Source organism: Sebastes umbrosus, chromosome 10 (genome assembly GCF_015220745.1).
Source record: "Sebastes umbrosus isolate fSebUmb1 chromosome 10, fSebUmb1.pri, whole genome shotgun sequence".
In the NCBI taxonomy this organism is placed as follows: Eukaryota; Metazoa; Chordata; class Actinopteri; order Perciformes; family Sebastidae; genus Sebastes; species Sebastes umbrosus.
The window spans coordinates 25,846,734-25,860,895 of record NC_051278.1 but is presented as its reverse complement, the minus strand read 5'-3'; the positions used below and the strand labels follow the sequence as shown (position 1 = coordinate 25,860,895).

Sequence of the window (14,162 nt, the reverse complement as noted above, 5' to 3'; positions counted from 1 at the left end):
GCTGCTGTCATTAAACAGTATCAGATGATATTGTGATTGAGTAATGCTCAGCAGAGCAGCAGCTTGGGAATGACTGCTGGTCAGCAGGTGGTACTATCTACGAAAATAATGTGAAATACTTTTCCTGTGATCGTTTCTTGTGTTTGAAAGTGCTTCCGTCTCCGTATATTGACTGCTGAACATGTGGAGATTCTCTCAGAAGGCGCCGACTTGGACCACAAGAGGTCAGGAGTGCTCAGTATTAGAGTGGTCTGAGGATATTAATCCACCAATCTGACAGCCTGAACTCATTCAATCAAAATCCAAACCAAGCTTTCACATCTAGCTGTTAGTCTGAAGGACATGAAAGTCATCAGGACACAGAGCCATATCACAGTCAGATGCTGAACTAGCAGTCCTGAACCTCATCATCGCTATCATTACTGTGAATGCTCATTTTGATGCAGAGATTTCTGTAGAAAATGTGACCGATGGACAGTAGTTCAGACACTGCAGTGAGCTTAATGGAGATTGTCTGACATCTTGACCTCTTGTAGAAGACATTGCATGGTTTGAAGGACAGCGAACGGCCGTATTGTTGGCATGTGATTGAATGTGCATCATTAATTAAATTTGGCACAGACGAGGTTTATATGTTATGAAAAGATATAGATATCGGGGCACTGCCAATTTGGCCATTTTCCAAAATGGCTGCTAAATAGGCGCTAAATATTCCAAAATTGAATGCCATTACAAAAATAAAACATTGTCATATGAACCTGAAGTGCTTGCTCAAACTAAAAAGTTCTCATGTCATCAAGAAATGTATGCAGCGTTAATCTCTGTCAGTTTTACTGCTTTATTGGTTGTCATTCTACTATGAAGGGTTAGGGGTGAAGTTTGACCCTGAAGTGACCATGCTCCTTTTATTTGGTTTTCACATTTTTCTCAGGTTAGAAGCTTTTAAAAAGTACCCTTAAAAAATGAGGAAGTAAAAAAATCATTTCTGTGATCTTCTGACATCTGAACTCATCAGCTTGAACGCACCTTGAAATCATCAAGTCATAAAATCAGTTTTCTGCAACATTTTGGAATATTAAGCGCCTATTTTGCGGCCATTTTGGAAAAAAGCTGCCACGTCCGTCAGGGGCCGAATTGGCAGTGCCCCGATATCTATATCTTTACGTGACATATAAACCTACATCTGTGCCAAATTGTTTGCTTTTATCGCAAAATGCATAATTGTTACGAATATTTCAGCTTAGTTGACCCGCTATTACATGAGATTTAGATTTTTTTTTTCATTTTTTTCTGTAAATCTTTTCATCTGGACAGAAATTTGTACTTAAGTTTGACAAGTGTTATATAAATTCTTATTATTATTACTACACTAGTTGCTTAGGTGACTTATCTCTACTTTCTTATGTAAAACGAAAAATTAAGCAGTAAAACAATGGCTTATGAGATTTCTTAAAAACAATCACTGCAGCCTCAGGAGTGTGTGTAATGTGTCACTAGCCTGTCTGTAAACAGCTGCCCGTACAGCGGTCCGTTGCCCACACCGGGTTCCTGTCCCGGGTGAGGAAGAGTTTATGAGAAATGTGGAGCCATCACCAAAGCCTGAGGAGCCAAGAAATATTTTACAGCTGAAAACTGAAATGTTTTCAAATGTGGAGCAGGTTTGAACCGAGGCTCCGTTTGTAAATGACGAAACATACTGTTCGTTCCAAAACCCATACTACCATACTACTTAGTATGCCAGAGAAAAATATTTCTTATGTCCCAATACATAGGATGTCAAATGCAGTGTGCAAAAAATACCAGGATGTCCTACTACATCTGGTCACATTTTACAGTATGAAAGCCAGCATGCTTTTCTGGCTGTTCTGACCCACAATCCTCTGCACAGCAGATATATTGTATTCATACTGCATGCAACAGTACGTACTTTGTAAGGGCAGCTGCAGTGTACTAAAAGTAAAAAGTAAAAGTATGTGGTTTGGGACGTAGTCAGTCGTGCTTCTCCTCGTCCTGGAATGAATCATAGCTTGAAAACCCCTCCCTCTTCTTCCTGCTCTCAAACACAGACAGCTCGGACACACTTGGTCCTCTTATTTCCTTGTTCCCTCCCCTTCAGATCAACAGTTTGAAGGTGGGTGTAACCGACATAACACATGATGATTACATCAGAGCTCAAACGAGTGTCGGTTCTCAGGAAGTGAAACTCAGACAGTCGTTGCTACTGAGAGGTGAAATGGCGACGAAAGGAGTTCAGCTGGACCTGGAAGCAATCTCTTGTCCGATCTGTCTGGATCTACTGAAGGATCCGGTGACTACTTCCTGTGGACACAGCTACTGCATGAACTGTATTAAAAGCTTCTGGGATGGAGAGGATGAGAAGAAGATCTACAGCTGCCCTCAGTGTAGGCACACCTTCACACCGAGGCCCGTCCTGCTGAAAAACACCATGTTCGCAGTTTTAGTGGAGGAACTGAAGAAGACTGGACTCCAAGCTGCTCCTGCTGATCACTGCTATGCTGGACCTGAAGATGTGGCCTGTGATGTCTGCACTGGGAGGAAACTGAAAGCCTTCAAGTCCTGTCTGGTGTGTCTGGCCTCTTACTGTGAGAAACATCTCCAGCCTCATTATGACTCAGCTCCGTTAAAGAAACACAAGCTGGTGGAGCCATCCAAGAAGCTCCAGGAGAACATCTGCTCTCGTCACGACGAGGTGATGAAGATGTTCTGTCGTACTGATCAGCAGTGTATCTGTTATCTCTGCCCTGTGGATGAACATAAAGGCCACGACACCGTCTCAGCTGCAGCAGAAAGGACCGAGAGGCAGAGAGAGCTGGAGGTGAGTCGTCTCAACATCCAGCAGAGGATCCAGGACAGAGAGAAAGATGTGAAGCTGCTCCAACAGGAGGTGGAGGCTGTCAATCGCTCTGCTGATAAAGCAGTGGAGGACAGTGAGAAGATCTTCAGCGAGCTGATCCGTCTCATGGAGAAAAGAAGCTGTGATGTGAAGCAGCAGGTCAGATCCCAGCAGAAAAGTGAAGTGAGTCGAGTCAAAGAGCTTCAGGAGAAGCTGGAGCAGGAGATCACTGAGCTGAAGAGGAGAGACGCTGAGATGAAGCTGCTGTCACACACAGAGGACCACAACCAGTTTTTACTCAACTACCCCTCACTGTCCCCGCTCACTGAATCTACACACTCATCCAGCATCAATATCCGTCCTCTGAGCTACTTTGAGGACGTGACGGCGGCTGTGTCAGAAGTCAGAGATAAACTACAGGACGTTCTGAGAGAGAAATGGACAAACGTCTCACAGACAGGGACTGAAGTGGATGTTTTACTGTCACAACCAGAGCCCAAGACCAGAGCTGGGTTCTTGAAATATTCACGAGAAATCACACTGGATATAAACACAGCACACACAATGCTGTTATTATCTGAGGGGAACAAAAAAGCAACAGTAATGAGACAACAACAGTCTTATTCTAGTCACCCAGACAGATTCACTGGATGTTGTCAGCAGGTCCTGAGTAGAGAGAGTCTGACTGGACGTTGTTACTGGGAGGTGGAGAGGAGAGGGGAAGGAGTTTATGTAGCAGTCGCATACAAGAGTATCAGGAGAGCAGAGGGGTGGAATGAATGTTTCTTTGGATGCAATGATAAATCTTGGGCGTTACGTTGTGACCAAGACAGTTATATATTTTGGTACAACAAAGTCAAAACTCCCGTCTCAGGTCCTCAGTCCTCCAGAGTAGGAGTGTTCCTGGATCACAGTGCAGGTATTCTGTCCTTCTACAGCGTCTCTAAAACCATGACTCTCCTCCACAGAGTCCAGACCACATTCACTGAGCCTCTCTATGCTGGACTTTGGCTTTATAACGATCATGGAGACACTGCTGAGTTGTGTAAACTGAAATAGACAGAAGTCATTTAAGGGTTAAATTCTGTGTTTTAACTCTTAAACTTCTCTGGTGTCCATCATTGTTGCTGCAGAGCTGATTTGTGTCTGGACCGCAGAGGACCAGCCCTACAAACACTAAAGTGTGTCACTGACTGACTGACTGAGTGATGAAGTTACAGGATTCATCAGCGACTGTTGCAGGTTCCTCATTGGTTGTTGCTCTTTCTAAATGAAAAGCTGGAGAACAGTTCAGTGTTTATGTTTTCTGGGGATTGTGTCAGCTGTTCATTGAGTCATTACATCGTGCTGTTGTTGTGCATGTGCTATTGTTTATGTTCGTTTAAGTTACGTTACGTTGTGCTTCGTATTGTGTTACCACCGTGCATTCACACCAAGCAGGAAACACATTAGCAAGCCACACGTCGCTACTGCGGTATGAACCCAAAATAAACACACTGTGCTGTGATTTAATTGCAATAAACGGATCAAAGTGAAGCCGAAATAACGACATTATGATGCCGATTAGTAAACAGTCTGAATTAATGTTTTGTCAGGTCTGTCCGCAACACAGCAAGCAAACAACTTTTAAAATGCTTGTTTTCTGAACGGAGTTCGGATCGATCAGTGCCAGGCTATGCTAACATTGTAGCTACTCCATCAACACTCAACATAACGTCATCAAGGCATAAATACGACAGCGACGTTGTAAACGGATCAAAAGTGAAGCCGAAATAACTACATCATGATGCTGATTAGTAAACAGTCTGAATTAATGCTTAGTCGGGTCTGTCTGCAACACAGCAAGCAAACAACTTTTAAAATGCTTGTTTTCTGAATGGAGTTTGGATCGATCAGTGCCAGGCTATGCAGCTGCTCCATTAACACTCCATCTAGGAATAAACACGGCAGCAACAACGTCAGTGATGACATAAACTTTGTAAGTATGTATATATTGTTGCACACCACTTATATGATGAATGCTTTTGATACACATGCTTTAATAAAGAAATTAAATACTGTTAACCTTGCATACTGTATGTCATGCTGATACATTTTCACCTTGTATAAAATGTATAATATAATGACTAGTAAATGTTACCATTTACTATTACTGAATGCAATTTGCTTCATTATAAGTTGTCTTTCAATCAAACATTAAGATATAAGTGGGAAAAAAAACTGTTCACAAAACATTATAGACATAACCACTGATTATTTGTGTAACAATTTAGCCACAAATTCACATCCTGACCACGATCCATCTCATGAGTTGTTCTGTAAATGTGTGAGTGTCTTCAGGTGGCTCCTTCCTGTGTCTGTTTCACTGCTCATGATGATCTTTGTTCACCTGAACTGATATTTCTCTGTGTGAAAATGTAAACTTCTCTGTGCTCTAAATGTTTGATGAATATTTGTGTGTATATATATATATATATATATATATATATACTGTATGTGTGTGTTGTTGTTTCTCTTCCACTGCACGGGTCTTAAAGGAAGGTCCAGTGATTTATTTCTTATCATACTGTAGATATTCTGTTCTCACCACTTTTTGTAAAGTTATCTCGAATCACATTTATTTGTTTTTGCAGTCTAAATGTTGTCGTCCAGATCAACGTACAAACGAGATACTAAGATGTTTAATGAAAACTGTAATTATCATGATCATAATCAATAAGGAAATCATTATTCTCTGTTAGATCGCTGAGATTCTGCTCAAACAAACTGATTGTGTGGATGAAAATTAATCTGTACGTGAAATAATTGAACAAGAGTCATTTAACAGACTTTACTGATGGGATGTGTGAACAAACTGAGGGTTTCTATAATCAATAAACAAGAATGAACTAAGTCTTTTCTTCCTGTCTTTTTTCCAGGGTGTCATACAAAGCTCCAGGCTGCTTTGGATCAGGATGACGTCCTGAAATTGAACCGTTTTGTCACAAATGCTTCAAAGTAGATCGTTAAATATGTGAGAAAATTATTATAAAGCTGTTTAAATATTTCAGGACAGTTTATTTTGATAACTCCCTGTTGTCAGTCAGCTGTTGTCAGTCAGCTGTTTTTAACCAGTAAAAGAACAGAATTTGTTGTGAAATCACACTGGATCCAAACTTATTTGGTGTTCATGGTATTCAATATCCAAATCACTATTCCAGTGCTTAGTCTGTTTATTTTTTAATTTATTATATATATATATATGTGTGTAATAATTATGTATAAATCCCCAAATATCCCATGAACTAAGGATCAATCCCACAACATTATTCATATTTAACATTAATTATTATTAGTTATTCTCAGATGGATTTCGCTGTTTGTTGTGTATAGAGGTGGCTTTACTTTACTGTTTAATTTCTGGACTACCCCTCACTGTCTTCTGTCTGAGTGTCCTGAATAGTGTATATAGAGTAGTCTTTGTCCAAATGAACCCGTAAAAATTCACAAGTGCATATTTTTCTCTCAGTTTGGGGCTCCGTCCTCACTAGGCCGCCGTTTTTCTCACCCAAAACAGAGCTCTTGGGGATAGAGCCACCCAGTGAAGGCTGTGTGGCAGTAAGAAAAGCTGCTGTTGCCTCCCGTGATCACTCATTTTAAATGTCAGCGTAGCCCATCACACAGTACGGCTGCTGTCATTAAACAGTATCAGATGATATTGTGATTGATTAATGCTCAGCAGAGCAGCAGCTTGGGAATGACTGCTGGTCAGCAGGTGGTACTATCTACGAAAATAAGGTGAAATACTTTTCCTGTGATCGTTTCTTGTGTTTGAAAGTGCTTCTGTCTCCGTATATTGACTGCTGAACACGTGGAGATTCTCTCAGAAGGCGCCGACTTGGACCACAAGAGGTCAGGAGTGCTCAGTATTAAAGTGGTCTGAGGATGTTAATCCACCAATCTGACAGCCTGAACTCATTCAGTCAAAGTCCAAGCCAAGCTTTCACATCTAGCTGTTAGTCTGAAGGACATGAATGTCATCAGGACACAGAGCCATATCACAGTCAGATGCTGATCTAGCGGTCCTGAACCTCGTCATCGCTATCATTACTATGAATGCTCATTTTGATCCAGAGATTTCTGTAGAAAATGTGACCGATGGACAGTAGTTCAGACACTGCAGTGAGCTTAATGGAGATTGTCTGACCTCTTGACCTCTTGACACCGCAGTGTGCCTGCTGGGGGAGAAACCAGAGATATGGCGCCGACTGATGGCGACACGCTACGAGCTTCTCTCACTCTTCTCTTTATTTTAGCTCTAGTTATTAGTTTCTCAGCACAATCTACATCTTCCGCAGTCATTTATGACCGTCAGACTCTACTGGACATCAGACAAAATGTTCCAAACTTCTGCACAGCGCCTGCGGTACTGAAAGACATTGTTAAATCGGAGGTATCCTGGTACACCGGCTACAAGCGCGGCACAGGCGCAAACGAGGAAGACGTGGCGGGCTACTGGTGAGACTAAGGCGCGGCCCACTCGGCCTCCCATCCCGAGCATTTTGCTAGCCAATATGCAATCCATTGGCAACAAGATAGACGAGCTCCACTGCCGTATCAGTGCCCAGTGGTACATGAGGAACTGTAGTGTGTTCGGCTTTTCTGAAACTTGGCTAACATCGGACACTCCAGATAGCGCCGTACAACCGGAGGGTTTCTCCGTGCATCGCCTGGACCGCTCGGGGGACGCGACTGGCAAGTCAAAGGGTGGCGGCGTGTGCTTCCTAGTGAACAACTCGTGGTGCACCGATGTGGAGGTAATTACCTACTCCTGTTCACTGGTTCTTGAACACCTCACTATCAAGTGCTGGCCTTTCTACTCACCGAGGGAATTCCCCTCTGTCCTGCTAACCGCTGTCTACATCCCACCCCAAGCCAACGCTGCAGTAGCTCTGGAGGAGCTCCATGGCGCTATCACTGGCTACGAGAACCAGCACCCGCAGGCCATTTCCATCGTGGCGGGGGACTTTAACCACTGCAACCTTAAATCAGTGCTACCGAAATATAACCAGCACGTCAGCTGTTCCACTCGGGGCAACAAGACTCTGGACCACTGTTACTCCACCATAAAAGGAGCTTACAGGTCTATCCCACGGCCTCACTTTGGGAAATCAGACCATTCTTCCGTGCTCTTGCTACCTGTTTACAAGCAGGAGGCAAAGAGGGAGAAACCCACCCTGAGGTCAGTCCAGTGCTGGTCAGCAGAGGAAGAGCTCAAACTCCAGGGTTGTTTTGAATCCACTGACTGGTCAGTTTTCAGAGATCCTACTAACCTGAGTGAGTACGCTGATACAGTTACTGACTATGTTAAATTCTGTGTGGACACCTGTATTCCCACTCGTACCATCCGCTCCGATCCAAACCAGAAACCATGGATTAACAGCGACGTCCGCCTGAGACTAAAAGAAAGGTCCGCCGTCTTCAAAGCAGGTGATGAGGAGCGTTATAAGGAAGCCAGGTACGAGCTTAGGAAGGCCATCAAGTCAGCCAAAAAACAACACCGGGACAAACTTGAACAACATTGTAACTGTAACAATAGGATTGTTGGTTCCTAGTTGTTGTTGTTCCGGGGAACTGTTAGAGTGTGACACAGACAAAGTAACGCTAGCTGGAGCTGAATTAACATGTGGACTGTCGTACTGAATAAAGTCACAAGTAAGCAACTGTAATGCTTTAACCGTCCAGTCTGTATGGTTAGTGAAGAACGGAACAGATTGAAACATGGTGGCAGCGGTGCTAAAGTTTAGTAGCCGTTAAATGAGGATAAGTGCTGCTAGCTAGCTCATTAGCATTGAAGAGGCTAACCGAACACGGCAACGGTGAGCGGAGAAAAATAGCTGACGTCGAGATGGAAGGACTGAAACCTCCGTCAATACTGATTTTGGACTCCAACAACCTTGCAAAGATATGGAAGAGTTGGAAGGAGGAGTTTTCACTGTACATGGACCTTACCATGCCCGATGCTGAGGAAAGTACCAAAGTCAAGCTGTTTTATTACCTCATCGGAGAGAGTGGAAGAGAGCTCCTGGACACGCTGGCGAGGAGAACAGTGAGTTCAATGATGGCGCTATTTGACGGACACTGTAATCCAAAAGTTAACGAGACTGTTGAGAGATACAGATTCTTAGTGCGGAACCAAGGATTAGCAGAAAACATCGACAAATATGTCACGGACTTGAGAGTGTTGGCCAGTAGTTGTAACTTTGGAGACATTAAAGACACACTAATAAGAGATCGAGATGTGTGTGGAACAAGTAGCTCTGCAATGAGGGAGAGATTACTCAGAGAGGAGAATCTGACACTGGACAAATGCCTGAAAATTTGCAGAGCTGCTGAGCTATCAAGGGAGAACAGCAAAACACTGCAAGGACTGACAGTGGAGGAAGTTCATGCACTGAAATACGCCGGAGAGAAAAGCAAAGACAATGAAATCTGCTGTAAGTTTTGTGGTAAAACACATGAGAGAAACAAGACAAAATGCCCAGCTTTTGGAAAGAAGTGTAAAAAGTGTGGGAAAGACAATCATTTTGCTGCAAAGTGCAAATCAAGAGCAGAGAACAGCAGGAAATATAAGGCAGTGCATGTTGTCTCAGAACATGACAGTGATACATGTGAGGACATTATGACCATATCAGAAGTATATGGGGACAATGAGACAATAAACCAAGTGAAAGAGAGACATAGTCAAGGACAGCAACTCTTTGCAGGAATGATGATGGACAAAACACTGGTTAACTTCCAGATAGACTGTGGAGCCACCTGCAACATCATCCCCGTACATCTCCTAAACCCAGACACACAACTGGAGCACACAGAGAAAGTGCTTGCGATGTATAATAAGACCAGGTTATGTCCGCTTGGTAAATGTAAGGTCAAGATCAGAAACCCCAGAAACAACAAACTGTACAGGCTGGAGTTTCAAGTGGTGGACCAGAACAGCAGGACTCCTTTACTGGGCAGGAAGGCCAGTGAGGCCATGAAGTTAATTAAAGTACAGTATGAGAATATCCTGGCCATTGACAGCATCGTGAAAAAACAACGGTGTCCTGTAACAAATGAGGAAAAAAGTGACGAACACATGACGATGGAGAAAATCAAGAGTGAGTTTGGAGATGTATTCACCGGTGATGGATGTTTGGAGGGTGAATATAGCATTGAAATAGACAACAGTGTGCCACCAGTAAAACTGCCAAAAAGGAGAGTGCCAGTTTCGATGATGGCACCCCTTAAAGAGGAACTCAAGGATCTGGAGAAAAGAGGGATCATTGCACCAGTGGAACGGAGCACAGACTGGATAAGCAGTATGGTCTCAGTGGCAAAGCCCAACGGGAAACCGCGGATCTGCATAGATCCAAAACCATTGAATCGGGCACTCAAAAGGAGCCATTTTCCCCTCCCTACAATTGATGACATCCTCCCAGAGTTATCAAAGGCTAAAGTATTCACAGTCTGTGATGTAAAGCACGGCTTCTGGCACGTGAAATTAAAGGAAGAGTCAAGCTACCTCACCACATTCGCCACCCCATTTGGCCGGTTCCGTTGGCTGAGAATGCCGATGGGAATAAGCCCAGCACCAGAGGTCTTCCAGAGGAAGCTCATGCAAGCGCTGGAAGGCTTACCTGGAATACACATCATTGCAGATGATGTGTTGGTCACGGGAGAAGGATGTCTCAGGAGAGCAAGGGAATGTGTATATTGGCAAGGAATGAATGAGTACATAAAGACTTTCATCTCCAAGTGCGACATATGCAGGTCAGTAGACCCAAAGCAACAAAGAGAGACATTACACCCTCATGACATGGCATACAGACCCTGGGCCAAGGTGGGTACCGATTTGTTTTTCTTTAATAACAAGGACTACTTGATAACAGTAGATTACTATTCCAACTTTTGGGAGATAGATTATCTACCAGACACAAAGAATAGTACAGTAATCAGGAAGCTAAAGGCCCATTTTGCACGATATGGGATACCAGATGTTGTTATCTCAGATAATGGCCCACAATACGCATCTCAGGAGTTTCAGCGATTCAGCCAGATGTGGGAATTTGAACACAGGACATCCTCGCCTGGATATGCTCAGAGCAATGGGAAAGCTGAGTCGTCAGTGAAAACAGCCAAGCGTCTCATGCTGAAAGCTAAGGCTGCGGGACAAGATCCATACTTGGCTATGCTGGACCATCGCAACACACCGAGCCAAGGTCTCAACACAAGCCCGGCACAGAGACTTCTGAATAGGAGGACAAGGACTCTGCTCCCTACCAGGGACACTCTGTTGGAGCCAGAGATAACAGACAACGCACATGGACTGATACACAATAGACAGCGACAAGAAAAATACTACAACCGCACTGCAAAAGACATGGACTCTCTGAAAAAAGGGGACAGTGTGAGAGTTCAGCCTTTCGAGCCACATAAGGTCTGGAGAGCGGCGGAGGTGATGAAACCTGTAAGCCATAGATCTTATGAGGTGAAACTGGAGTCAGGTGGTGTTCTGAGAAGAAATCGTCGGCACCTCAGACGCAACCATGATACAACCTCCACACCTACACAAACCGGGACTGTGGTACAGACACCACAAGCGGAAGTGGTAGAGCGGGGTCAGGTGGGACACCAACACCCTGTCACTACCAGGTCAGGTCGTCAGGTTACCAGACCTCACTATCTGAGAGACTTTACTCAGTGAGGAAAGCAGGGTTTCTGGACTCTGGCAAGGCCTCTGAGAAAGGAGTAATGTTTAAAATGTGATTTCTGCTGTTTGTTTTGTTACAATGTTAAAGAGGGTTAAGCTAAAGAAAGAAAAAAAAAAAAAAAAAAGAGGAGAAAGAAAAGTGTAATGTATATGCACAGTTTATTTTATTACAATGTTTGGTTATGTATATCTGTAAAGATAACGTTTAAGTGTCACAGTACCCCAGAGAGGATAATTTTATTTGTTTCCAAGTGATAGTGGTATTAATAATTAATATTCTGACTGATGTTGAGAATCTACATTTTTTGTTTAATTATAATATTGGTCACTTAGTTTGAGTAAGAGACTTTACTTCAAAGAAAAAAAAGAAAAGATGTAACAATAGGATTGTTGGTTCCTAGTTGTTGTTGTTCCGGGGAACTGTTAGAGTGTGACACAGACAAAGTAAGGCTAGCTGGAGCTGAATTAACATGTGGACTGTCGTACTGAATAAAGTCACAAGTAAGCAACTGTAATGCTTTAACCGTCCAGTCTGTATGGTTAGTGAAGAACGGAACAGATTGAAACAGTAACGACGGGGACTCGAGGCGCTTATGGCAGGGCCTGAAAGCCGTAACAGGCTATAAAACAAAACCAGGTGGCCTCACTAACACCACCGCTTCATTCCCTGACCAGCTGAACACTTTCTATGCCCGCTTTGAGCATGTCATGGAGCCACCAGCACAGGGACAAATTCTCGCTGCGGATACACGCACACTCAGTGGGACAACACATCAGGTGACAGAGGCTGATGTGTGCAGAGTTTTTAAATGTGTAAAAGCAGGCAAAGCTGCCGGCCCAGATGGCATTACACCTCGGGTCCTCATTTTTACAGACATTTTTAACCTGTCACTGTCTCTCTGTGTGGTTCCCACATGTTTTAAGAAATCCATAATTGTGCCTGTGCCCAAGAAATCACCTGCATCTTGTCTGAATGATTTTAGACCCGTAGCCTTAACATCAGTGATAATGAAGTGTTTCGAGCAACTGGTTAAGGCACACATAAATAACAACATATCTGCCAATATTGACCCATCACAGTTTGCGTATCGGTCTAACAGAGCTGTGGATGATGCCGTATCACTGGCTTTATACACTGTGCTAAAACATCTGGAGGGAAAAAACACATATGTCAGAATGCTGTTTGTTGATTACAGCAGTGCTTTTATAACAATCATACCATCTCTTCTAGTATCTAAGCTGACAGACTACGGCCTCTGTAATTCCATCTGCAGGTGGATACAAGATTTTCTGACAGGCCGACCTCAGACAGTAAGAGTAGGAAACAGATACTCATCTACCACAGTTCTGAATACCGGTGCTCCACAAGGTTGCTGTCTCAGTCCCTTACTGTATGGTCTGTACACATATGACTGTGTGGCTAAACATCATACAAACAGCGTTGTGAAATTTGCAAATGATACAACAGTGATAGGGCTCATTACAAATAACAATGAGATGGCATACAGGGACGAAGTGAGGAACCTGATCATGTGGTGTCACAACAACAATCTGTCCCTGAATGCGGAGAAAACTGAGGAGCTTATAATTTACTTCAGGAGAATTAAAACTGTTCAATCACCTGTTGATATAAATAACACTCCTGTCGAAATTGTCAACAGCTTCAAGTTCCTAGGCATCCATATTTCTGACTCCCTCTCCTGGGCCCTGCACATCAGCTGTGTCACAAAAATGGCACAACAGAGACTGTATTTTTTGAGGTGTTTAAAGAAACATGGTATGTCCACAAAAACCCTCATCAAATTCTACCGGTCCACAATAGAAAGCATCTTAACTGGATGCATACTGGTATGGTTTGGCAACATTACATCATATGACCACAAACTCCTGATGAGGACAGTGAAAACAGTATCAAAAATTATTGGATCACCGTTACCACAGTTACAGGACATTTACACCACTCGCTGCAGGAAGAAAGCACTTTGTATCATGCAGGACACAAGTCATCCAGCACATACACTTTTCTCTTTTCTCCCTTCAGGGAAGCGCCTACAGAGCATTAGAGCTCGGACCTCTCGCCTCAGAGACAGTTTTTACCCTCAGGCGGTCAGACTATTGAACAGTAGCACTAAATGAATGCATAGCTGTGGATTGTTTTATGGATGTTTTAGGTTGTTTTTATAATTTTATTCTTAGGTATTGTCTTATTTATTGTAGTATTTATCAACTGTACTATTTATAGATTTTAAGGGCTGAGAGAGAGCCAGGGTAAAATGCATTTCATTGCATTCACTGTACACTGTACTTTTAAATGCATATGACAAATAAACTTGAAACTTGAAACTTGAAACTTGAAACGAAACTTGATGAGAGGTTACTGGCGACCAAGAAATGTATCCAGCGTTATCTCTGTCAGTTTTACTGCTTTATTGGTTGTCATTCTACCATGAAGGCATAGGGGTGAAGTTTGACCCTGAAGTGACCATGCTCCTTTAATTTGGTTTTCACGTTTTTCTCAGGTTAAACGCTTTTAAAAAGTACCCTTAAAAATGAGGAGGTAAAAAAATCATGTCTGTG

General features: G+C 43.1%; 1 protein-coding gene across 1 annotated transcript; it reads left to right on the top strand.

Moving 5' to 3' along the window:
- Positions 1-2,228: 2,228 nt before the first annotated feature.
- LOC119495958 (tripartite motif-containing protein 16-like) lies at positions 2,229-3,913 on the top strand. The gene has a single exon (XM_037782902.1). It carries the CDS (start codon positions 2,234-2,236, stop codon positions 3,911-3,913), a length of 1,680 nt encoding a protein of 559 aa, XP_037638830.1. The 5' UTR covers positions 2,229-2,233.
- Positions 3,914-14,162: the final 10,249 nt, after the last annotated feature.